The sequence below is a fragment of the Quercus suber genome, unplaced genomic scaffold, assembly GCF_002906115.3.
Source record: "Quercus suber isolate HL8 unplaced genomic scaffold, Cork oak 2.0 scaffold_791, whole genome shotgun sequence".
NCBI classification, from domain to species: Eukaryota; Viridiplantae; Streptophyta; class Magnoliopsida; order Fagales; family Fagaceae; genus Quercus; species Quercus suber.
The window spans coordinates 241,723-266,277 of record NW_027070227.1 but is presented as its reverse complement, the minus strand read 5'-3'; the positions used below and the strand labels follow the sequence as shown (position 1 = coordinate 266,277).

General features: G+C 35.2%; 1 protein-coding gene, 1 long non-coding RNA gene and 1 pseudogene across 2 annotated transcripts in view; all 3 read left to right on the top strand.

Moving 5' to 3' along the window:
- Positions 1–1,883: 1,883 nt before the first annotated feature.
- LOC136061124 (wall-associated receptor kinase 2-like) overlaps positions 1,884–24,555 on the top strand; it is a 27,183-nt gene continuing 4,511 nt past the window's right edge. The window contains exons 1-2 of the mRNA XM_065767298.1: positions 1,884–2,795; positions 3,031–3,204. Coding sequence (XP_065623370.1) covers positions 2,147–2,795; positions 3,031–3,204 — 823 coding nt within the window. The 5' untranslated portion in view covers positions 1,884–2,146. The remainder of the gene's footprint in view (positions 2,796–3,030; positions 3,205–24,555) is intronic.
- LOC136064885 (uncharacterized) lies at positions 10,798–13,062 on the top strand. The gene is made up of 4 exons (XR_010626537.1): positions 10,798–11,075; positions 11,398–11,479; positions 11,778–12,003; positions 12,734–13,062. It is a non-coding gene; the product is annotated as an uncharacterized LOC136064885 (long non-coding RNA).
- On the top strand, positions 15,711–20,645 carry LOC112005495 (wall-associated receptor kinase 1-like; annotated as a pseudogene).

The window sequence follows — 24,555 nt, the reverse complement described above, 5'->3', positions numbered from 1 at the left end:
CTTTTCAAACACAATCACAAGATTAAACTAATATATTTTTTTTACAACTTATGAATAGTAAAGTTGCATAGATTGCAAATTTTTTTAAGTTTACAAATTCGGATAGTTTTAGGTGGCTTGGATTGTAAAATAGCAACTGGCGGTATTTACACCCCCAATGCTAGTGCTCCAAGCTTGGAGGATATAGCTGTTGACAACTATTGTACAAGGATAAATTATATTTTCATTTTGGTAACATATTGGTTCTGCGCGCGTGAACTTAAAAGATGAAACTTCATGGAAACAACATCATCAAAATGTCTATACATATCCATTTTAATACTTTTGAATGCCTCTTTTTTTTTTTCCTTTAACCCCAAGATATTTTTTGGTGCCAAAAAAAAAAAAAAAGTTCATTTACATATTGTCTGAACCATCATGCCAGTCAACCATGGCTAAATGGATTAAAAGATCGAAGAAATATGATAAATATTTTCCCTTTTGTATTATACTGGCCTGATTATAGTTATAGCAATCCTAATTATTATTATTATTATTATTGGTGTAAGAAAATCCAATGATCATTGTGTTTTCACAAACAACATTTTTTGTTATTCAATGACAACATAATTACCACATAACACAATTTTTATGGAAACTAATATTTTATATGTTCAATAACCTACACTTAACATTAATAATATCACTATAATCAAATATTTTCATGCGCAAGCACAAATTTAATTATTTTATGTAATAAATAACATAAAGAGTTTTAAAAAAAATTTAAACGAATGTCCAAAATCTATTAAATTAAATTAAATATTTTTTTCAAAAAAAAAAATTAAATATTTTTTTAATACCCTTATTATTATTATTTTTTTTTCGAATTTACCTGTTCTCTCAAACTAGATCTCACTCTTTCCGCATCATATGTTCATCCCAATTGACCGAGCTTTAGCTTGATGAGGTCACCACATACGGCAGCCTGTGCAGGCTGGGCAAGGCCCTCAAATTCATACACAAAAAATAAGTTTTTTTTTTTTCCTCAATAAAATAGCCTACAAACAATACAATGGGAACCATAATAATACCAAAAAAAAAAGAAAAAAGAAAAAAAGAAGAAGCTAAAACCTGATATAAGCTACTTTTTATTTATTTATTTATTTATTTATTTATGGAGATTTAAGCTACATTTTTATATGATTTGAAACACTCTTAATCTTTTTTTCTTTTTAGATGTGACGTAGTCTTTGTTAAAATTTGATTAATGATTATAAGTTTTAATAATTTGGGTGTGCACATATAGATTCCCTCGTGCAATTAACCCTAATAGGCAACTTCGTGAATTATACTTAAAAAAAAAACGTTTAATTAGTGCTTTGGTGTATTACTTAAGTAAGTATAATTTTAATTTAGACTTTGTCAAAGTCAACGTCTACCTTAAATTTTTTTTTTTCGTTGGTATCAAGTTTTTTTTTTTTAAATAAGTCAAAGGGTTGCTTTATGGTCTACCTCTGAGGTGAAGGACCTGGTCCATAAAAATACACATCAAGATTCAAGACTCGCGTAGTTAATAGGTCTTCTCTTTACGCGCTGAGGAATTTTGTGCCACCAATCATTGCCTTTACGCGGTGAGGAATTTTGTGCAACCAATCATACTCTGCCATCTTCGTAATATAACAGAAAATTGTGAAAATTTTTAGGTAAGATTTGAATTTAGTATCCAATTATATTAGATTTATTAATAATATAATACGTGTTGACTTTTAAACACATATCACTATTTTGATTGATCCAAATCTAAGCCTCAGCCGATTTTTTTTTTTTTTTTTTTTATACAAATTCTCTATCGGTGAGCGCTTTTAAAAAGTCCATCTTAAAAGCTGATACGGACCAACTTCCAAGACTCTAATACGCTCATGTGGGAAAATAGTGGGGCTATGGGTTTCCATTCGATGCTTGTGCAAGTCACCTGGGTTGGTGTGATGTCAACAACAATAATGGCAGCCGCAGCAATGGCATATCCATTAGTCTTGCCTAACTGCTCCGATAGCTGTGGGGATGTAAAAATTCCATATCCCTTTGGCACAACTGAAGTTTGTTACCGGAAAGAAAGTAGAGATTTTTTATTGACTGTAGCAACTCGTACGGCCAACCTCAACCAATGACCGGAAACCTCAACGTTACAAACATTTCCATCGAAGGAGAGATGGATATCCTGATGTATAACGCCATTGACTGTTACAACCAGTTGGGTACGCCTCTGGAAATCAACACGAAACCACGTCTCAAAGTCCCTAGTTTCACAGTTTCCATCACCAAAAACAAGTTCGTGGCCGTTGGCTGTGACACTTACGCATACCTTAATGGTATTCTCAACGATGAACCGTTTTCCATCGGCTGCCTCTCCAAATGTAATAACACACACAATATAGTAAATGGGATTTGCTCTGGGATTGGGTGTTGCCAGATAGACATTCCTGAAGGTTTGAAAAATATTGATTTTGCAGCATATAGCTTTAATAGCCACAAAGATGTCTGGTCTTTCAATCCATGCAGCTTTGCCTTTATTATCCAAAGAGACAAGTTCAATTTCTCCTCAGCTTATCTAACCAGTCTACAAAACAATAGAACCCTTCCAATGGTTCTTGATTGGGCAATTGGTAACGAGACGTGTGAAGTTGCTCGGAACAGAGGGAATTACATATGTGGAGCAAATAGCACTTGTTCTGATCACAACAACGGTTCTGGGTACCGTTGCAATTGCGAGCAAGGTTACGAAGGGAATCCATACCTCAAAGACGGTTGCCAAGGTATGTATTCAATTTACTTACATATCTAGGTATAGAACAATTTTTCAGGAACAATTAAGGAAAGAAAAACAATCAAACACATTTTTAACAAATTTCTAACATACATATTATGTTAAAATACGTTCCACGTTTCATTTTGGTTTCAATAGTCTGTCATTGCTTTTGGTTATTGTACATCTCAGTTACTTTTAATTGATTTTTTTTTAATTTTTAATTTTTTTTTTTACAATTACAGACATTAACGAATGTGTTTTTAAAGACCTCAATAACTGCAAAAGCAATCAAGATTGTATTAATGAACCCGGAAGTTATCGTTGCTCGTGCATCGGGGGATACCATCCGGACGGGGAGGCGTGTGTAGCTGATCAACCTGCTCCTAAATCATCACTAGCAATTAACCTCACAGTTGGTAAGTATATTTAATTACCGTACGTATTGCACCCCTGGGTCCTTTCTAGTATTATATATGATCAATAGTAATTGGGTCAAATATTGATTATGATTTTTTTGAATAAAATGATAGACATTAATCAATTAATGTTTGCTCATAAAAAATAAAATTAATGTTTGAAATAATTTATTGCCATTGCCATATATCTCAATAAAAAAAGGAGATCGAGTTTAATTGCAGGATCATATACAGAATCACTTTCTACCATTTATTTATTATTATTATTAGTTTTTTTTTTAGGAAAGAATTTCTACCGTTAATCACAAGAGAATAGGCTTTTTTTTTTGGTCCTGAAAAAAATGCCATGGTTGGTATGGGGAAAAAAAACTAGAACTTGTTAAAACTTTTTCTAAGGTCCGCTTCTCCAGGGTCATCTGTAATTGAAATTGTTAAATTAGTTGAAAGAGATATAAAAAATATTATAAACATAAAAGCATAAAATAGAGTTACGTTTCTCCAAAAAAAAAAAAAAAAAAAAAAAATAATTTTTTTTTTCTTTTTTTTTTCTTTTTTGCTGACGATTTGGAACTTCTTTTTAGGTGCTAGGAGAAAACTTGCACATCGCTTCTGAGTATCTTACTCAAGAGGCCAAACTGGCATCTCTTACATCAAAGGTGCAAGCTTTGGAGGGGGAAAATTCCAAGTTGAAGAAGAACCTCATTGATTCAATGGGGTCAAGGTCCTGGGTGATGATCTTAGAGTTGAGCGCCAGTTGAACCTGGAGAACAATAAGCAGCTTCAAGGCACCAAGGAATCGCTTAAGACAATTGCAGCCAGATCTGTTGAGGCTTTTCAAACCACTGATGAGTACAATACTGTACTCCTCAGTTGGTACTTCAAAGGCTTTAAGCTTTTTCGAAGGTATCTGGTCAAGCATCCAACTGGTGTTGACATGGAAAGCCTGGACTTGGAAGAGGTGGATAAAGAGATGGCCATTGACGAAGCTACCCAATCCTTGGTTCCTGCAGGTGATGCTCCAGAGAATGCCCCTGCTGACGATACTCCTGCTAGTGATGCCTCTCCAGTGTCTGGTGCCTGAACCTGTTACTTATGTTAAAAGAAATATTTCCTTTTGTCTTTGGTTATTTCCCATTGTGGCTTTTTGTAAATCTTATTTCAAAACATTTTTTCTTTCATCTATTTTGGGAACAATATTTTAACCCAGCGTTTATGGGTTTGTAAAAACAATGTTAATTTGCCTGTTTGCTTTTGGCTTTAATTTACTTCTAGCACTTATCTGTATTTGTGATTTGCATGCTTTTAATTGACCATGTGGTGTGCTTGGTGAAACTCTTATTTCTCCTTCTCTTCACCAGTATCTTTTGTTCCTATGATGTACATCCTTTTAGGAGTAACATCCGTCAGTGACTTATATACACCCCCTTTTTTTCTAAAAGGATTTTGTAATCGTCAGTAGCTTACATCCGTTAGAGCGGAATCTTGCCACTTAGCCATTTTTGGCTTTTTATGACTTACACATTTTTAAAGAATCTTGCCATCGTCAGTAGCTTACATCTGTCAAAGCGGAATCTTGCCACTTAGCGATTTTTGGCTTCTTATGACTTACACTTTTTTTAAGGATCTTGTCATCGTCAGTAGCTTACATCCGTCAAAGTGGAATCTTGCCACTTAGCCATTTTTGGCTTTTTTATGACTTACACCTTTTATAAGGATCTTGCCATTGTCAGTAGCTTACATTCGTCAGAGCGGAATCTTGCCACTTAGCCGTTTTTGTCTTTTTATGACTTACACCTTTTTTAGGGATCTTGTCATCGTCAGTAGTTTACATCCGTCAGAGTGGAATCTTGCTACTTAGCCATTTTTGGCTTTTTATTGGATAGACCTACTCACAGAGAAACATTAGTTGAACACTTTCTTTATTAATCCTTAATAATGAATACATGTAACTGTTACATCTATTGGTGGTATTTCTTCAAGTGCTCAATGTTCCATGGCCTCGAGAGTCTCTGTGCGTCTAGGGTTTCCAAGTGATAGCTACCCTATCTGGAGTAATGGATAACTCTGTAGGGTCCTTCCCATGTAGGGCTAAGCTTTCCCTGAGTAAGGTTTTTGGTCGCCAGGGTTACTTTTCACAGGACAAGGTCACCAATGTCGAGCCGCCTGAGTTTTATCCTTTTGTTGTAATAGCTAGTCATCTTTTGCTGGTACTCCACCATTCTGCTGCAGGCTTTGTCCCTTACTTCGTCTAGACAGTCCAGGTTTTGTCGCAGATGATCGTCATTGGATTCTTCGCTGAAGACTTCTTGTCTGGTGCTGGATACCCTTATCTCAACCGGGATCACTGCTTCAGTGCTATAGGTGAGTCTGAAGGGGGTCTCTCCCATCGAGGTTCTCGCTGTGGTTCTGTATGCCCATAAGACATTGGGTAACTCTTTTGGCCAGACACCCTTTGCGTTGTCTAGCTTGGCTTTTATGATCTTGAGTAAAGTACGGTTCTTCACCACTGTCTATCCATTCGCCTGTGGATGTCCTGGCGACGAGAACTGGTTCTTAATGCCCAGTCCTGAGTAGAAGCCTCTAAAACCTTGGTTGTCGAACTGCCATCCGTTATTTGATATGATGGTCCTTGGAATCCCGAACCTGCAAATTATATTCTTCCACACAAAGCTTTGGATTCTAACTTCAGTGATGGTCACCAGTGGCTTTGCTTCAACCCATTTCGTAAAGTAATCAATAGCAACAAGTAGGAATTTTACCTGACCTTTACCTATAGGTAGTGGGCCAACAATGTCAATTCCACATTGTGCAAATGGCCATGGGGACATTATAGTTGTCAGTTTCTCTGTTGGAAGTCATTGGACATTCCTGAACCATTGACACTTGCCACACTTCTTGACGAACTCTGTTACGTCCACCTGCATAGTAGGCCAGAAATAACCTGTTCGAATGATCTTACTTACCAGGGATTTGGGGCCAGCATGGTCCCCACAAATTCCCTCATGTATCTCTTCCAGGATGTACTTAGCCGTTTCTTCGTTAACACACTTCAAGTAAGGCATGGAGAAACCCCTCTCGTATAGGATGTTGTTGAGGATAGTGAATCTAGCTACAATCTTCTTGATCATCCTGGCCTCGTCAGTATTTGGGGGGAGGTGTCCGTCCTGGAGGAAGGATATGATGGGTGTCATCTAGCTGTTTGTGCTCTGAATTGCGAAAGTTGGAACTTTTTCAATGCTGGGGTTTTTCTGGATTTTTATCATCACGTCCATGCTGGTCGTCCCTTCTTCTAACGATGCCATCTTTGAAACTTTGTCTACCATCATATTCTGGCTTCTGGGTATCTGTATAAACTCCACTTCATCGAATTCCCAAGCTAGATGTTTCGTCAGCCTGAGGTACTTCTACATTCTTTCTTCTTTTGCTTCGTACTCTCCCTTGACCTGTCCAATTACCAGTTTTGAATCACTTTGGACTAATAAGTTCTTAGCCTCGAATGCCTTTCCGAGTCTCAATCCTGTCAAGATTCCTTTGTATTCAGCCTCATTGTTGGTGGCTGAAAATTTCAGCTGAACTCAATGCTTTAACATTTCTCCGTCTGGGATAATTATGACAACCCCTACTTCTCCCCTCTTTTGGGCTGACGAACCATCTGTTTGTATCGTTCATTTCTTAGCCCCGTTGGTGAGATTATCCTCGTTCGAGGCAGTGAACTCAGCAATGAAATCCGCCAAGGCTTGTGCTTTAATGGCTGTTCTTAGATGGTATTCGACATCAAATTGGCTAAGTTCAATTGCCCACTGGACCATTCTTCCAGCTGCTTCAGGTTTGCTCATGGACTTCTTGATAGGTTGGTCCGTCATCACTAGGATCGGGTTTGATTGAAAGTACTGTCTTAGTTTTCGTGAGGCAACTATTAACGCAAATGCAATCTTCTCAATTTTTGGATACTTGGACTCAGCTTCTTGGAAAGCTTGGCTGACATAATATACTGGGAGCTGTTTCTTGTCTTCTTCTCGAATCAAGGCTGCATTCACGGCTGTGTTTGATACCGCCAGGTACAAGTATAGGTTTTCCCCTTCTTTCGAAAGACTCAAAAGGGGTGGGTTGCTCAAGTAACGTTTTAGTTCTTGAAATGCTGTTTCGCATTCGTCTGTCCACTCAAATGCCTATTTCAAGGTCTTGAAGAAGGGGAGGCATTTGTCCGTCGCTCTAGAGATGAACCTATTAAGAGTTGCAATTCTTCCTGTGAGCTTTTGAACTTCCTTAACGGTCTTGGGTGATGCAATGTCGATTATGGCTTGCACCTTTTTCGGGTTTGCTTCTATTCCCCTTTGGGACACCAAGAACGCCAAGAATTTTCCCGAGGCTACACCAAAGACACATTTCTTGGGATTCAACTTCATTTGGTACTGTTTAAGGGTGACGAATGTCTCCTTCAAGTTGTCTAGGTGGGCGAGTTCTTCCTTACTCTTGACGAGCATGTCATCTACGTAGACTTCCATATTCCTGCAGATCTGTTTGCTAAACATTTTGTTCACTAATCTCTGGTAGGTGGCTCTTGCATTCTTTAATCTAAAAGGCATTACCTTATAACAATAGAGCCCCTGGCTTATGATGAAAGCAGTCTTCTCTTGATTTTCCTCAGCCATTTTTATCTAGTTGTATCTTGAGAAGGCGTCCATGAACGTCAGTAGCTTATGTCCGGCGATAGACTCCACAAGTTGGTCTATCCTTGGCAGGGGGAAACTATCCTTTGGCCATGCCTTATTCAGGTCCGTGAAGTCCACAAACATTCTCCACTTCCTATTTGCTATCTTCACGAGGACAACATTGGCAAGCCAACCAGGGTAGTATACTTCTCAAATGAACCCTGCCGTCAACAATTTGGTAACTTCGTCTGTGATCGCCTGAACTCGTTCTGGAGCGAAGACTCTCCATTTTTGCTTGACGGGCTTCCTTTCTGGATCGACGTTCAACTGGTGCTAAATGACTTCTGAGGATATACCTGGCATGTCATCATGGTTCTAGGCGAAGACATCTTGATTTTCTTTTAAGAACTAGATGAGCCTTGGTTTCATTTCGGAACTTAACGTCGTCCCTATCTTCGTCGTCTTGGTTACCTCTCCTTTATTTAGTACCACTGTTTCCAAGGCTTCCATTTTGTCTCCTCTTTTCTCTTCAATCATCCAGGTGTGGTTTTCCTTCGCAGCCACGACGGCCTAGTAGCATTCTCTGGCTAAGACCTGATCCCCTTTTACCTTTCCGACCTCGTTATCCGTGGGGAACTTCACCTTCAAGCAATAGGTAGATGTGGCTGCCTTCTATTTGTTGAGTGTAGGCCTCCCAATAATCACGTTGTGAGATGAAGGGCAATCTACCACTAAGAAGTCTACCTGACGGGTTAATTGCTTCGGGTATGTCCCCACTGTCACCATCAACGTCACTATGCCCTTGGGATATACTGTGTCTCTACTAAAACTGATGAGAGGAGAGTCAAATAAGCGCAGTCTCTTTGGATCTAACTTCAGCTGTTGGAAGGCAAGGAGGTAGATGATATCTGCAGAGCTACCGTTGTCTACGAGGATTCTTTTGGTGTTGAATCCTTCAATAGTCAGTGCTATAACCAAAGAGTCATTGTGAGGCTGCTTCACTCCCCTGACATTTGCCTCATTGAAAGACATATCCTAGTCCGTCCGTCGTTGCTTGGACGGAGGTATCATGTAGACGTTGTTCACTTGCCTTTGACATGCTTTCCTGAGAGACTTGAATGACCCTCCTAGGGATGGTCCTCCTGCTATGGTGTTAATTTCCCCAATAATATCCTAGGAAGGCTGGGAGGTGTTATCTTTATCTTTGGACGAGGGCTCCTTCTGAATTTTGTTATCATCCCTGAATCTGTTAGATTCCCCTTTCTTCACATATCTTTGCAACTTTCCTTTTCTTATCAACTCTTCTATTTGCTCTTTAAGGTCCCAACAATCCTCAATGTAATGACCATGATCCTTGTGGAACCGGGAGCACTTGTTCTTGTCCCGAACGTTGGGGGATGAATGCAATGGTCTCGGCCATTTAAGGAAGTGCTCTTCCTTAATCTGCGTTAAAATTTTGTCAACGGGCATAATCAAAGGGGTAAATCTTACCGTACGAGAGTTTTTATCGTCTCTCCTTTTGTTATCGTCATTGGTCCGACGATCTGGGCACTCCCTTTTTTGTCCCCTTCATTCATCCTCCTTCCTTCCTTTGTGTCCTGGCTTTACTGTATTCTTTACGGCTGCTAGTGCGTCTTCAGCATTCATGTACTTCTGTGCTTTTAGGAGCATTTCTGCCATCATTTTTGGGGGATTCTTAGCGAGCGAAGCCACGAGATCTCTGGACTTTAACCCTGCTTTGAAATTTGTCAGCTGTACCTTATCATCAACTTTGTCCACGTCTAGGGTCTCCCGAGTGAAGCGCTTAACGTACGACCTCAGGGTTTGTTTCTCTCCCTGCCTGATGGTAAGCAAGTAATCTACTGGCCTCTTGGGACACTGTCCCCCAATAAAGTGTTGTAAGAAGGCGTTGCTCAACTGGTCGGAGTTGTCAATGGACGACGTCGGCAGCTTGGTAAACCATTCTCTTGTAGCTCCTTTAAGAGTGGTAGGGAAGGAATGACATAGTATCTCGTTAGGGGGCTGTTGGAGGCCCAGTGTTGTCTTGAAGGTATTAAGATGATCCTGAGGATCTTTGAGCCCGTCAAACGACTCAATTTGAGGAAGGCGAAATTTCGTCGGTACTGGGCATTCTAAGACGGCCACTATGAACGGCGAATCCATGGCTTTGACCATTCTATCCACGCTTCGGTCCGTTTTCTCCTTGATAGCATTTCTTAACTCGTCCATCTCTTTCCTCATTTCTTGTAGAAAATATGAATTCTGCTTGTCAGGAGTGGTGGGTCTGTGTTGATTACTCCTTCTATGGCTATCTCCCTCATCCTCTAGGTTGCCATTTGACTGATTCTCTTCCTGTTGGAGCCGCAACTTCATTTCTTGGTTTTGTCTAGTAAGTTCTTCAACAGTAGCCGCGAGGGCTTGGACTTGCTGAGCCAAGGCTACGAAATTTGGGTTAGATTCCATTTGAATACAGAGGTTTTAGGGAAACTACGTTTTCGAATGTAAACACGAAAATGTCACTCATTCCCTACAGACGGTGCCAAACTGATGAAGCGTAAGTTCGTCAGTCGAGGTAGTCAAATGGAAGCACCCTTCAGCCCGTATAAATGTGCTCTCAAAGATGGTCACCGGTGTGGTGCCTGCCACAGCGCCTCCGATACCAAAGTTAGTATATGGAGACCTTTGAACAAAAGTGCAGTATATCAAGATAAAAAGAATCATTATATGTTTTTTGTGTGTACCTTCTGCTTGGCAATGTGTGGTCTTTCTATACGTTCTTAGGGCTTCTAGCCGTTGGAGCAGTTATGGGGGTCTAAATGCTTCTTTTGGTAATGCTTGGTGCTGTGTAATGGGACCTTAATATGCTCTAACAGTTCATACAGTTGGCCTTGTAATCGCCCTGCATTGAATGGTGGATTTTGTCTTCGTCAGTGATGTGGGAGTCTTTGTTCATCTAGGGATATGTTCGTCAGTATCGTTGACTTTGTCTATGGCAAGTGAATTTGTCAGTCCTATCACTATTAAAAAAATCAACTTTTATTCAATTCATTCTCTCTCTCTCTCTCTCTCTCTCTCACAAACCAATCCACATAGACCGGTGGTGTTGATTTGTTCTGGGATGTTGGTGATTTGGTGCAAAGTGGTGGAGCTTTTCTCATGGTCTGACTCTATCTTTCTTCTCCCTCAGGAATCGTCCATCTAGATCAACATGCTTCGCAGGTTGGTGGCAGTGTAGGTTGATTTGTTTGGTTTGGATTAATTTTTGTATGATTGGTGTTGTGCTTGTTCTAGGTTGGTGATTGTTTATGAGAATTTTGGGTAATCTGGGTTTGAGTTCTCTTTTGCCGACATCTGGGTTATTATATGGTGTTTGTTTATGTGATTTTGGAAAGAGAAAATATAATATTTAAATGAAATTGAAATAGAGTATTGAGGCCGATGTGGTTATGTATGAATAGTGCATTAGCTAAAGTAATAAAAGTAGAGTTTATTGGGTTAAATACTTTGATGTAATTTTTGTGTTTTGATATTGTTATACTAGAGCATTGTATAATTTGCAGTGGAGCGGTGGCGTCTATTCCATTGATTAAAGCATTACAACTCACCTTATCTTTTCTCTTTTGGTAAGTTCTCACTATTGTCAAAATGTGAATTTTAGCTTAATTGTATTGCGAGAATAATAGATAAACACAAAGATGCAATTCAATTTTTGGTCTTGGAACAGGTTTCTGGTTTATTGCATCCATGTGTCACTTATTTCTACCTCATTAATGGTGCTGCAATGCTATTAGATGCTAAATTATGTAAAAGAAGATATTTCAGTAATTAGGAGGAAGCTACTCAGATATACCTTTCTAAATTGAATCCTTGATTTTATTCACATCATTAATTCTATTACGAAATTTTGGTTTTTGATTTTAGGTTTCTCCAACTCGTGATATGATGCAAGGTTTTAGCGGACTTGGGAACTCCGAGTGCACCTCACATAGATTTTGATGTCAAATGAGTAGACAGAAGCATTGTTGTTGAGATTGACTGTCAACAGTGGGGGATCTTCCAATTCCAAGTTTCCAACAATTTTTCGTTGCAATTCAGAGTTCATTTTTCTTGCTGACTTTAATCATTCTTGCATACCTCTCTATTTGCGGTTTGTAGCCTTTTGATTCTGTGGTTTACAAGTATTGAGTTCTAAATTGTAAGAAACATTTGGTTGTTAATTTTGATTGTGGTTGTGGGGAGATAATGTGGAATTTGTTACGTTTAGGTTTTAAAGCAAAATTGGGTTTTCAAAGGTTAACGTTGTTGTCTTTGAACAATTTTTTTTCTTGGTGAAGGAAAAATTTATGTCTAGAGCTTTGAGTTTTTCACTAGTTATGGGATTTTTGGGGAGCTTCTGATTTGAATCCCATTTGGCTGTTAAGTTGCCAAGTAGGTATTGATTTTAATGAAAGTTTGAAGATTTGAGGTAAAATTATGTGCTTTGGAATTTGAGGTAAAATTTGAATCCCATTTGGCTGTTAAGTTGCCAAGGGAAAATTTATTTCTATTTTGAACTCTAAAATGTGCAATTAGGCTTCTTTTTCGTTGATTATATGTTAAAGTGTTATCAAAATGACTAATTCTTTTGAGCAAAAGGTTTGATGGATCATAAAGAAGTGGATGATTCATGGAAATTGATGGATTGTGAAGAAGATCACACTACGACAAAATCTTTTGTTCTTATTGATAAAGATGCAGAAAAATTAATTCAAATGAATGCTGTAGAGCTTTCTTCAAAAGTATCTAAATTCTTAGCCACTTTTAATTTGATACTTATGTCTATCTTTTTTATTAAGCTGACTAACTTTAATTTTTTTAATCTTATTGATATTATGCAGAATCAAGAGAAATAAAGTACCTGAAAAAATTCAAAACTTGCTTGGACTTAAACATTCCAAATGAAAGTTGATGATTACAATGTCAAAGAAGGATGGGAAATTTACGCAGTGCAAGTGTCTTCAAATTTGGGCCTAACAAATGCTCAGAAGATGTTGCTTTTGATAGCATTCATATTCAACATTTAGAAACACTAGTCCACAGCGATAAAAGTATTGCAAACTATCCTATCAGTGCTTAAGATATTAGTTGCTTACAAGCTTGGAGGATGTAGCTGTTGACAACTATTGTACAAAGTCAAATTATATTTTCATTTTGGTAACATTTTGGTTCTGCGTGTGTACTTAAAAGATGAAACTTCATAGAAACAACATCATCAAAATTGTTAGAAATATCCATTTTAATACTTTTGAATGCCTTCTTCTTCTATAACCCCAAGATATTTTTTGGTGCAAACAAAAAAAAGAAAAAGAAAAAAGATAAACAATGTTCATTTACATATTGACTGAGCCATCGGGCCAGTCAACCATGGCTAAATGGATTAAAAGATCAAAGAAATATGATAAATATTTTTCCTTTTGTATTATACTGGCCTGATTATAGCAATCCTAATTATTATTATTATTATTATTATTGGCATAAGAAAATCCAATGATCATTGTGTTTTCACAATCAGCATTTTTTTGTTATTCATTGACAACATAATTACCACATAACACAATTTTTATGCAAACTAATATTTTATATGTTCAATAACCTACGCTTAACATTAATAATATCACTATAATCGAATATTTTCATGTGTAAGCACGAATTTAATTATTTTATGTAGTAAATAACCTAAGGAATTTTTAAAAAATTTTAAACGAATGTCCAAAATCTACTAAATTAAATTAAATATTTTTTAATACCCTTATTTACCAAAAAAAAAAAATCAAATATTTAAATTTCAAGTTTTTTGAGGTCTAAAATATTGCATAAAAAATAAGTTTATTGATTAAATAGTAAATAATATTTGATTTGAACAAAATTTGGTGTGCATGTTAAGAATATAAGGAACATGCAATTTAATAGTTAGATTTTCAAAGTTTATATATAATAAAAAGATATATGAGAAATTTAAAAAGTTTCCCTACCATCTAGTCCTAAACACCATCTAGTCCTAAACGAGAAAGAAACCTTGTTTAAATAATTTCATAAAACCCCAATTACCTGGACAACTGAGAATCTCCTCATTTCCTGATGTTAGAAAATGGGTTTTCTGTTTTGCACTTTTGGTAGCTTAAGTTTTGTGCTTGCGAAATTGAGATTGGTAAAGTTGATGGTGATGTTTTTGTATTTAATGGATTTAGGAGGAGAAACTTAAATTTTTTTTAATATATTTCTACTTAGGATATGACATAGTGAACTATATTTGATGATGATCAAATCGTCAGTAGAAACGTTCATCCAGATGGGAGTCGTCCACAGCTAACTTGAATCCTAAGACAAGTTGAAAGGAAAGTGTACAGTCATCGGTGTGGTGCCTGCCACAGAACCTCCGATGCCAAAGTTAGAATAGTTAGAGTTTGAAGAAAATAATGTGGAAGTACTAGAGATTTTTTAGTGTACCTTTCGTTGGGTTTTGTCAATGGATATATATAGATGCTTTCTTCCTGGCCGTTGGTTTTGTTTTAATGGTGGAATCATTGCTGAAGCTGTAATGCCCATGTGGGGTGTTAAATGGATAGATATACTTCCAGCAGTACGGAAGTTCATTATTATCTTTGTAACGCTTCATCATAATGGAGGGACGACGACTAAGTCTTTGTCAGGCAGTTCCCCTAGGGCCAAGCTAACTTCGGGGTTGTCTTTGTCTATCGTCCTTCTTAGGTGGACGAGTATATTTTCGGGACTATTAGCTGCCCCCCTATTCCAAGGTCGTCCATAACTCGGACGGTCGTAGGAATATAAGAGGTTTTTTTTTGAAAATTTTTCTGACGCTTGGGGTTATGTTCTCCGCATTAATTGTCTCATGGCGGTATGGCACGCATCATGGCCATGTGTCCTCTTCTGATCGGTGAGTAGGTCTCATTTCTGGTGAGTGCCTTTCAGTTTTCTTGCATTTTTCAAGGCAAACCTTTTTAACTCTTTGCCTTTCCTTTCTCATCTCTTTACTTTCATTTTGCGTTTGATTTCTCTGACTCTTAGCCTTTCTTTTCACTCTCTCTACGTTTGATTTTTCTGAGCTCACTGTTGTCGCTACATATTTTACACCCAGCCTTTTTGGTTTTCTTCCTCATTTCCAAGTATGTTTCCCTTTTTTTTGTGCTATTTTCCTTTTTGGCTGTACTGTACTCCTTTCTTTCGTATTCTTATTTTCCTTCTTGGAATTACGTATCTTTCCTTGATGATAGATTATATTGAATTTAGGCATATTTCTCCCTCCATCGCCTTTCTTTTTGCTCGCTTAAGGGGGCTATTAAATTCTTCTGGTGACCGGTACCCACAAATTGGGGATTTTTTTTGTAGGGGATAGTGGCCTTGGTTTAGTGTTGGGTGACCTGTATCCGTTGTTGCAACAGTCTTTGTCTTGGTTCAAATCAATTCGTGGGGTCCTTAGAGCATCCACAGTCAGATATTCTATCCTATCCTATTTTGCCATCTCAAAAAGCTACTTTATCAATTATACAATACCATTTTACAATACCTCCAGCATCCCAACTTTTATTTTTCTATTCTATTCATTAAAATAATATTTCTACACAATAAAATAATATATCTCATAATCACCTTCATTTACAATAAAACTCGTTATTATTTACTCTTTCTCTCTCATTCTTTCTATTCAACAACCACAACATTTACTGAAACCACCATCATCACAAGCCCACCACCACTGCATTACACACACTTGACACCACCACCACCAGCAACTCATAATCTACTATCAACACCAAAAAAATGAAAAAAAAAGAAAAAAANTTTTATTTACTTTAAAATGTGTACTATACGATTCCAGATATTGACGAATGTAAAGGGATCAACAATTGCACGGAAAAACAAACTTGTGCTAATAAACCCGGAAATTATGAATGTTTGTGCATCAAAGGATACCATCTGGAGAGCGCGGTATGTGTCTCCAATCAATCATCACTAGCTATTCACCTTGCGGTTGGTGAGTATCTTTACTATATATCTGTATATTGCACCCTCTGGTTTCTGCTCACATATAGAGGATTTTGTCATGTATATAGTATATCGTGTTGGGAAGGTTGAAAATTAGTAACGATTACCAAACTTCACTATTCATTAAAACATTTTTCTGAAGATGACTTTTTGGATATGTAGATCCTAACATTACTCAGTGAAACATATGCATTATGATTTTTTCTCAGGAGCATAATACCTAAAGAGAAAACTTATGTTATAATAATTTTAGACACTTTCGTAATAAATTTTAAATAAAGTTGTTAGTGATTGATATCAGATAATAAAATAAGTAATTTAAGTTGTAAATTTAAATTAAGATAATAATAACTATTACTTTATGATTTGTTCGTAGAGAATGATTAGTGAACGTATAATCTCTTCCTAAGGACCATTCCTAAAAAGAGACGGCAAATAATAATTCAATTAAAGGCAGCAATAACTCAGAGACTACTCAGCTAGTGCGAGCATACCACCTAAAAGATGAAAAAGAATGATTAAGGTAAACTATAGAATTTTGGATATAACGTTAATAATCTTTACTTGGATGTTTCAACTTTTAGTTAATAGAAATAATTGACTGACGTAGACAACCTATACTTATTTTTCAAAATGAATATAATATCCACCCATCTACAAAATGACGCACTTAATCTTATTAATTAAATAAAACAATAAATAAATTCTAAAGAATATGTTTCACTTACAAAAACAAATACATTGAAAACTTAACATCCCCAAAAAAAAAAAAATTATTAATTGACTTTGTATATTATTTTTTTTTTTGTAGAAGTCTCATAATTTACTGTAAAAAAATTAACTTAACATTGTCTGGTAAGAATTATAGGTTTGGCAGAAGAAAGTAAACCTTAGATTAAATTTCTATTATATTCTTATATTAAATTATTTTTAATAAATTTTGTGATAAAATATTTTGTTTCTCTATGCAGAAGATCAAAATTAACAAATCTGGATAGAATATAAACCATAACTCATTATATTTTCATTCTTACATTGTTTACTTTAACAAAAAAAATTTGTCACACTTTCAATTCAGTTCTTATACAATGAATTGTATAATTTATTTTCTTGAAATTTCAAATTAAAACTTCTTAAATATTAATTGATCTTATCCTTTAATTTTCAAAATTTACTTAATTTTATTCCTAAACTTTCATATTAAAGTCAATTTTATGCTTGTAAGTTAAAGGTCACATAATTAAAGATATATTTGATTTAAATTTGAAAAGTGAAATACAAAATTGACATAGTTAATAATTAAAGGACAGAATTAAATATATATGAGATAAAAAAAATTGAAACAGGTCTAAAGTACAATTTGGCAATCAAATTATTGATCTACTTTTGTTTTCTCTGAATTTGATCTCTTCCTCGCTCTTTCATTTTTCTTTTAGTTTTGGGGGGCACGCTCTTTTTAACTTTTTCTTGCCTATCAAAACGCACTCACGATTAAAAGTCAATTTCTTTCAACCAAAAGAGAAACACAGACTGCCCTACCAAATGGACTTATCGTCTTAATTTTCTTTTGTTTGCTGAATTTACACCACTTTTCAACTAAATGACAAACGTCTAGTTTTCAAAACGGAGAAATATCTCAACACTTTTTTAGTCTTTGTTAACTCACGTTGGCCTTTTTGGAATTCCATTGCCATGTTTGATCACTTTTCGTTATCCCTTTTTTTCTAAAAAAAAAGATTTTATAATCTTCATTATCTTTTTCTCTGTTGACCTGATTGCAACAAAACAAACCATTGTTAGGTTAAAAGGATGTCATCAACGATTTGAAAATTCAAAGATAAAGACGGAAGCAGATTACACTGTTTGATAGTGCCTAGCACCCTACCTTTATGCTATGTTTGGATAAATTCCCTCCTCTTCCCTATCCAAAATCGTAGGATTAAAATATTTGTACCCCTTACAACCGCATAAGAACTTGGTAGTGTTGAAATATTTTTTATTTTTATTTTTATAATTTGATAGTAACATCAGAAGAAGGAGATTTAAATTTAAGATGTTATGAAAACATAAGAAACTGCCAATTAACTGAATTACAATGCTCTTAGCTTAATTTTAAAATATTTAACGAAGAGTAAATTTATTTAGTCTAATACTCCTTATTTTTCAAAATAATACACAATGTCTATCAATTTGGAGACAGAACTACTGATGACCATGATAATAAAAAACAGTAGTAAATGTTAGACATTACTTGATCTAAGTAGGTTCTGTTTTTTTTTTTTTTAATTATTATTATTATTATTTTTTTTTAAGGTTTAAGTATGAAAATACAAAACACTTTTATTAGTATATACTCTTTTATCATTTTCCATATTGAAAAGCACTTTCTCAATTTCTGGATTTGGTTATTGAACAGAATAACAATTTCAATGCACTTTAACATATATTATTGTCAATAATTTTAAACGTTAAAACTCTTTTTAGTTATAACTTTTATCGCAAAAGGTTTACAACTAAAACTCAAGAGTGTACTTCTTAGGATATGCGTAACAGACCCTCAATATTAAACATGAGAGTTTTTATTTATTTATTTATTTTTAGTAGGTGACAAGTTGAGCTCTTCAATGGAAGAAATGTTATTAACCCGATGTCTTATTCTTGTTTATTATCTATTTAATTTAAACTACAATAAGAAATTTCTTATATAAACGAGGCTATTGATTCTCAACTAGGTTCGCCACCCCAAAGTGCAAGAACAATATGGATTGCCTCTTAGTACTACTAATGGGAGGTTCAATTCCTTGATATATGTACCTTCATATTTTTGAAGAAATTATATCTTCATGGCTAATTGTCTTCTTCTCAACTAAGAAAGGAACGTCGTGGTTTTTAAAAAAGATGTCAATTCAAAAAAATTGGTTCATATTTTTATTTTTGATATAATTTAACAAGAACCAGATTTTAGAGCCACTCATAGGAAATTTATATTTATGTGCCACTGTGGCAGTCACCATCTACGCTACAAATGAAATCTTGATCGAGTCATCTTCATATGATATGTACGTTAAATATGAAGACTTTTACTTATCAAAATGTTTGCCATCAAAAAGGAAATGGTATTAAGAAGAGTGTAAAGTTAAAACGTTTTACTTAGTGAAAGTGCATGTTTGAATATGTGCAGGTATCAGCATAATAGGCCTCTTAATACTGCTTCTGGGATGTTCTTGGATATATTGGGGATTGAAAAAAAGAAAGCTCATCAAACTCAAAGAAAAATTCTTTCAACAAAATGGTGGCTTACTGTTAAAACAACAACTCTCTAATCACCAAAAGTCTATGGAGACAACCAAAATCTTTACTACAGAAGAGCTCAAAAAGGCTACCAACAACTACGATGAGAGTAGTGTTCTTGGCCAAGGAGGTTATGGAACTGTGTATAGAGGAGTACTGTCGGATAAAACGGTGGTTGCCATTAAGAAATCCAAGATTGGTGATTAGAGCCAAATCGAGCAATTCGTAAATGAAATGATTGTTCTTACCCAAATTAACCATAGGAATGTGGTTAAGCTATTTGGTTGTTGTCTAGAAACAGAAGTTCCCTTACTAGTTTATGAATTCATCACAAATGGAACTCTTTCTACCCATGTTCATGATAAAGGCCTATCACCCTTACTTTCATGGGAAAAACTTCTGAAGATTGAAATAGAAACTGCTGGGGCACTTGCATATTTGCATTCTTCAACTTCAATGCCAATTATACATAGAGATGTGAAAACTATGAATATACTATTGGATGATAACTACACAGCAAAAGTGGCTGACTTTGGAGCTTCAAGGCTAGTTCCTCTTAATCAAATGGAATTGAACACTTTGGTGCAAGGAACTTTGGGGTACTTGGACCCATAATACATGCAAACTAGCCAACTAACATAAAAAAGTGATGTCTATAGTTTTGGTGTTGTTATGGCAGAGTTGCTGGCGGGTGAAAAGGCACTTTCTTTTGATAGACCAGAAATTGATAGAAATCTAGCAATATCCTTTGTGATTGCCATAAAAGAGGATCGCCTACTTCAAATTCTTGAAAATAACATTGTCAATGAGGATAATATTGAGCAATTAAAGGAATTTGCTAATCTTGCAAAAAGGTGCCTAGGATTGAGAGGGGAGGATAGGCCTTCAATGAAAGAGGTGGCAATGGAGCTGGAGAGATTGAGAAGTATGGGAAAACATCCATTGGGAAACATTGATGTCTATGCAAAAAAGACTGAATACTTAGTGCAAGTAGTCATTCTTTCAACATTGATGTTGGCACTGGTTGTTCTACTAGTATAACTACTGAGTATGATAGCATCAAAGATCAAGTATTGAAACCCATGGAAGATGGGAGATAATTACTTAATCCTTGGTAATATATTTGGTATCACTTGAAAATTGAATTTGATATGGTATTATAATGGGCTATGTAATTTTGAAGCAAATATTCAACTCACAAAGTTGGAAGTTTTAATGTTGTTTGGAACTATAGTAATTGTGTTTGTTTTGTGAGTTGTGTTTTGTCTATTGGAAGTGTAGCAATCATGGGAGTTGCATGTTAAAGGATTTTTATACATGTATTAATGGTGGAGATGTTGAAGACCTAATCAAGTCTTTTGTATTGATTTTTAAGTTATCATTTGGTTGGGTGTAGCTCTCATTTATCCATTTATTTTTCTTGTTGTGCTACTGAAATTTTCAATTTTTTGTTTATTCCTCATTCACCCACATAAGAATTATTGATATATATTTTTTGGTAAGCAAGAATCAATTAGATTTTGATAGAAGTGGAGTTGCAATTGAACTTTTTTGTGGCATTGTTTTTAGGTTTACAACCTTCTATTATTTAAATAAAATTTTCTTTCCAAACTAGTTTGAAGAGAAATTTTTCGAATTACTTTTAAATGGTGATATGTGCTCTTTCCACTTGACCCAAATAAACCCCACACCACCTATGATTAAGTTGGGTTAGTTGGATTTTATTATAATAAAAAAATTCTCAAACCATGGTAGAAATAGAAGATGCTTGAAAAATCTAGATGGAAATTAGGGGACAAAGAAGCAAATGTTTGTCTCCTCAATAAGTGGGCTCAAAACCCACAACGACATTGCCAACATCAAATGGTGACATATGGCCCGTATCTATCTCCATATAATTAAGATCAATGTACTTCTCTCCTCAAGAAATGTAGATAAAATTCTCGCTTCATATTTTTCAATGCTCTAAGAGCTCAAATTTATGCAAAATGAACCCTGAAATAGACTTCCTCAATTAAAGGTTAATCTAATCACCTCGACTATTAAAATGCCAAATCTCATACATATATTTTGAAGACCCACTGACCCAGTACCTAGTTGGGAAAATCCTCCATTTGGTCTCAAAGACAACCTAACTTGCCAAGCCCAATTCACCAGAAGGCAAAAGGCATCAAAGGAGTGGCACGCAAGCGCATGTGATCCATTGAAAGTTTATCAAAAAAAAAAAAAAAAATGTGATCCATTGAAAAAGAAACTAATTTGGTTCCAGGGTCGACCTTAGGGCTTCCTATTAAAGAAAGGCCCTCAAATGTGTGTAGGCAAAAAGTGATATACATATATATATATATATGTGTGTGTGTGTGTGTTTGTGTGTGTGTGTTGCTTAAATTGATTATTTTACAATAATGCCACTAGCGCAGAAAGCAAACAAAGGATATTATCATATTACGCAACGTATATAGATCCTAACCATAACACCACAAGGCAGGTGTCGTACAGGATCTTAGCACAATACACCGAATCTAATAACATGTACACTCCAACTAAGAGCATTTCCATCAGACTAGATAAACTAGTCTTTGGCTAAAAAAATAGTTAAACCCGCGCAATTGTGCTATGCATCAGCCTCCTCAAACTAGAACAGAAAAGTAGCGAATGAAGAGTACCTCGTTACCATTGACGAGGGTACTGTTCATTGCTATTAAAAAAATCAACTTTTATTCAATTCATTCTCTCTCTCTCTCTCTCTCTCTCACTCTCTCACAAACCAATCCACGTAGATCGGTGGTGTTGATTTGTTCTGGGGTGTTGGTGATCTGGTGCAAAGTGGTGGAGCTTTTCTCCCGGTTTGACTCTGTCTTTCTTCTCCCTCAAGAATCGTCCATCCAGATCAACATGCTTCGCACGTTGGTGGCAGTGTTGGTTGATTTGTTTGGTTTGGATTAATTTTTGTACGATTGGTGTTGTGTTTGTTCTGGGTTGGTGATTGTTTATGGGAATTTTGGTTAATCTAGGTTTGAGTTCTCTTTTGCCAACATCTCTGGGTTATTATATGGTGTTTGTTTATGTGATTTTTGAGATAGAAAATATAATATTTAAATGAAATTGAAATAGAGCATTGAATAGTCATTAGCTAAAGTAATAAAAGTAGAGTTTATTGGGTTAAATACTTTGATGTAATCATTTTGTGTTTTGATATTGTTATACTAGAGCATTGAATAATTTGCAGTGGACCGGTGGCGTCTATTCCATTGATTAAAGCATTACAACTCCCCTTATCTTTTCTCTTTTGGTAAGTTTTCACTATTGGCAAAATGTGAATTTTAACTTAATTATATTGCGAGAATAATAAATAAACACAAAGATGCAATTCAATTTTTGGTCTTAGAACAAGTTTCTGGTTTATTGCATTCATGTATCACTTATTTCTACCTCATTAATGGTGCTGCATTGCTACTAGATGCTACATTATGTCAAAGAAGATATTTCAGTAATTAGGAGGAAGCTGCTCAGATATACCTTTCTAAATTGAATCCTCGATTTTATTCACATCTTTAATTCTAATTACGAAATTTTGGTTTATGATTTTATGTTTCTCCAACTCATGATATTATGCAAGTTTTAGCAGACTTGGGAACAAGTGCACCTCACATAGATTTTGATGTCAAATGAGTAGACAGAAGCATTGATGTTGAGATTGACTGTCAACAGTGGCGGAGCTTCCAATTCCAAGTTTCCCACAATTTTTCGTAACAATTCAGAGTTCATTTTTCTTGCTAATTTTAATTATTCTCGCATATCTGTAGCCTTTTGGTTCTGTGGTTTACAAGTATTGAGTTCTAAAATGTAAGACACATTTGGTTGTTAATTTTGATTGTGGTTGTGGGGAGTTAATGGGGAATTTTTTCCCCCTACTTTTAGGTTTAAAAGCAAAATTGGGTTTTCAAAGGTTAACGTTGTTGTCTTTGAGCAATTTTTTTCTTGGTGAAGGGAAAATTTATGTCTAGAGCTTTGAGTATTTCATTTAGTTATGGGATTTTTGGGGAGCTTCTGATTTTGAATCCCATTTGGCTGTTAAGTTGCCAAGTAGGTGTTGATTGTAATGAAAGCTTGAAGATTTGAGGTAAAATTATGTGCTTTGGAATTTGGTTCAGGATCAAAGGTTTGGAATCTGTTACTTTTTATTTCTATTTTGAACTTTAAAATGTGTAATTAGGCTTCTTTTTCGTTGATTATGTGTTAAGTGTTATCAAAATTACTAATTCTTTTGAGCAAAAGGATTGATGGATCATAAAGAAGTGGATGATTCATGGAAATTGATGGATTGTGAAGAAGATCACACTACGACAAAATCTTTTGTTCTTATTGATAAAGATGCAGAAAAATTAATAAGAACAAATGAATGTTGTAGAGCTTTCTTCAAAAGTATCTAAATTCTTAGCCACTTTTAATTTGATACTTATGTCTATCATTTTTATTAAACTGACTAACTTTAATTTTTTTCATCTTATTGATATTATGCAGAATCAAGAGAAATAAAGTACCTCAAAAAATTCAAAACTTGCTTGGACTTCAACATTCCAAATAAAAGTTGATGATTACAATGTCAAGGAAGGATGGGAAGTTTATGCAATACAAGTGCCTTTAAATTTGGGCCTAAAAAATGCACAGAAGATGTTGCTTTTGATAGCATTCATACTCAACATTTAGAAACATTAGTCCACAGCGATAAAAGTATTGCAAACTATCCTATCAGTGCTTAAGATATTTAGTTGCGAGCATTAGCATTCGGAGATGCAAAAAAAGAAAAAAAAAATTTATCTTCAAAAACTACTTTATATATTTTACCAACTTATTTTACAATGTACCATATATCTCAATTTTTATATTTATATACAACCCAATAAAATAATATAAACTATCTAATAAAATAATATAAAGTACTATTCTCTCTTTTTTTCATCTCACTCACTTTTTCTTTTCAAACACAATCACAAGATTAAACTAATATATTTTTTTTACAACTTATGAATAGTAAAGTTGCATAGATTGCAAATTTTTTTAAGTTTACAAATTCGGATAGTTTTAGGTGGCTTGGATTGTAAAATAGCAACTGGCGGTATTTACACCCCCAATGCTAGTGCTCCAAGCTTGGAGGATATAGCTGTTGACAACTATTGTACAAGGATAAATTATATTTTCATTTTGGTAACATATTGGTTCTGCGCGCGTGAACTTAAAAGATGAAACTTCATGGAAACAACATCATCAAAATGTCTATACATATCCATTTTAATACTTTTGAATGCCTCTTTTTTTTTTTCCTTTAACCCCAAGATATTTTTTGGTGCCAAAAAAAAAAAAA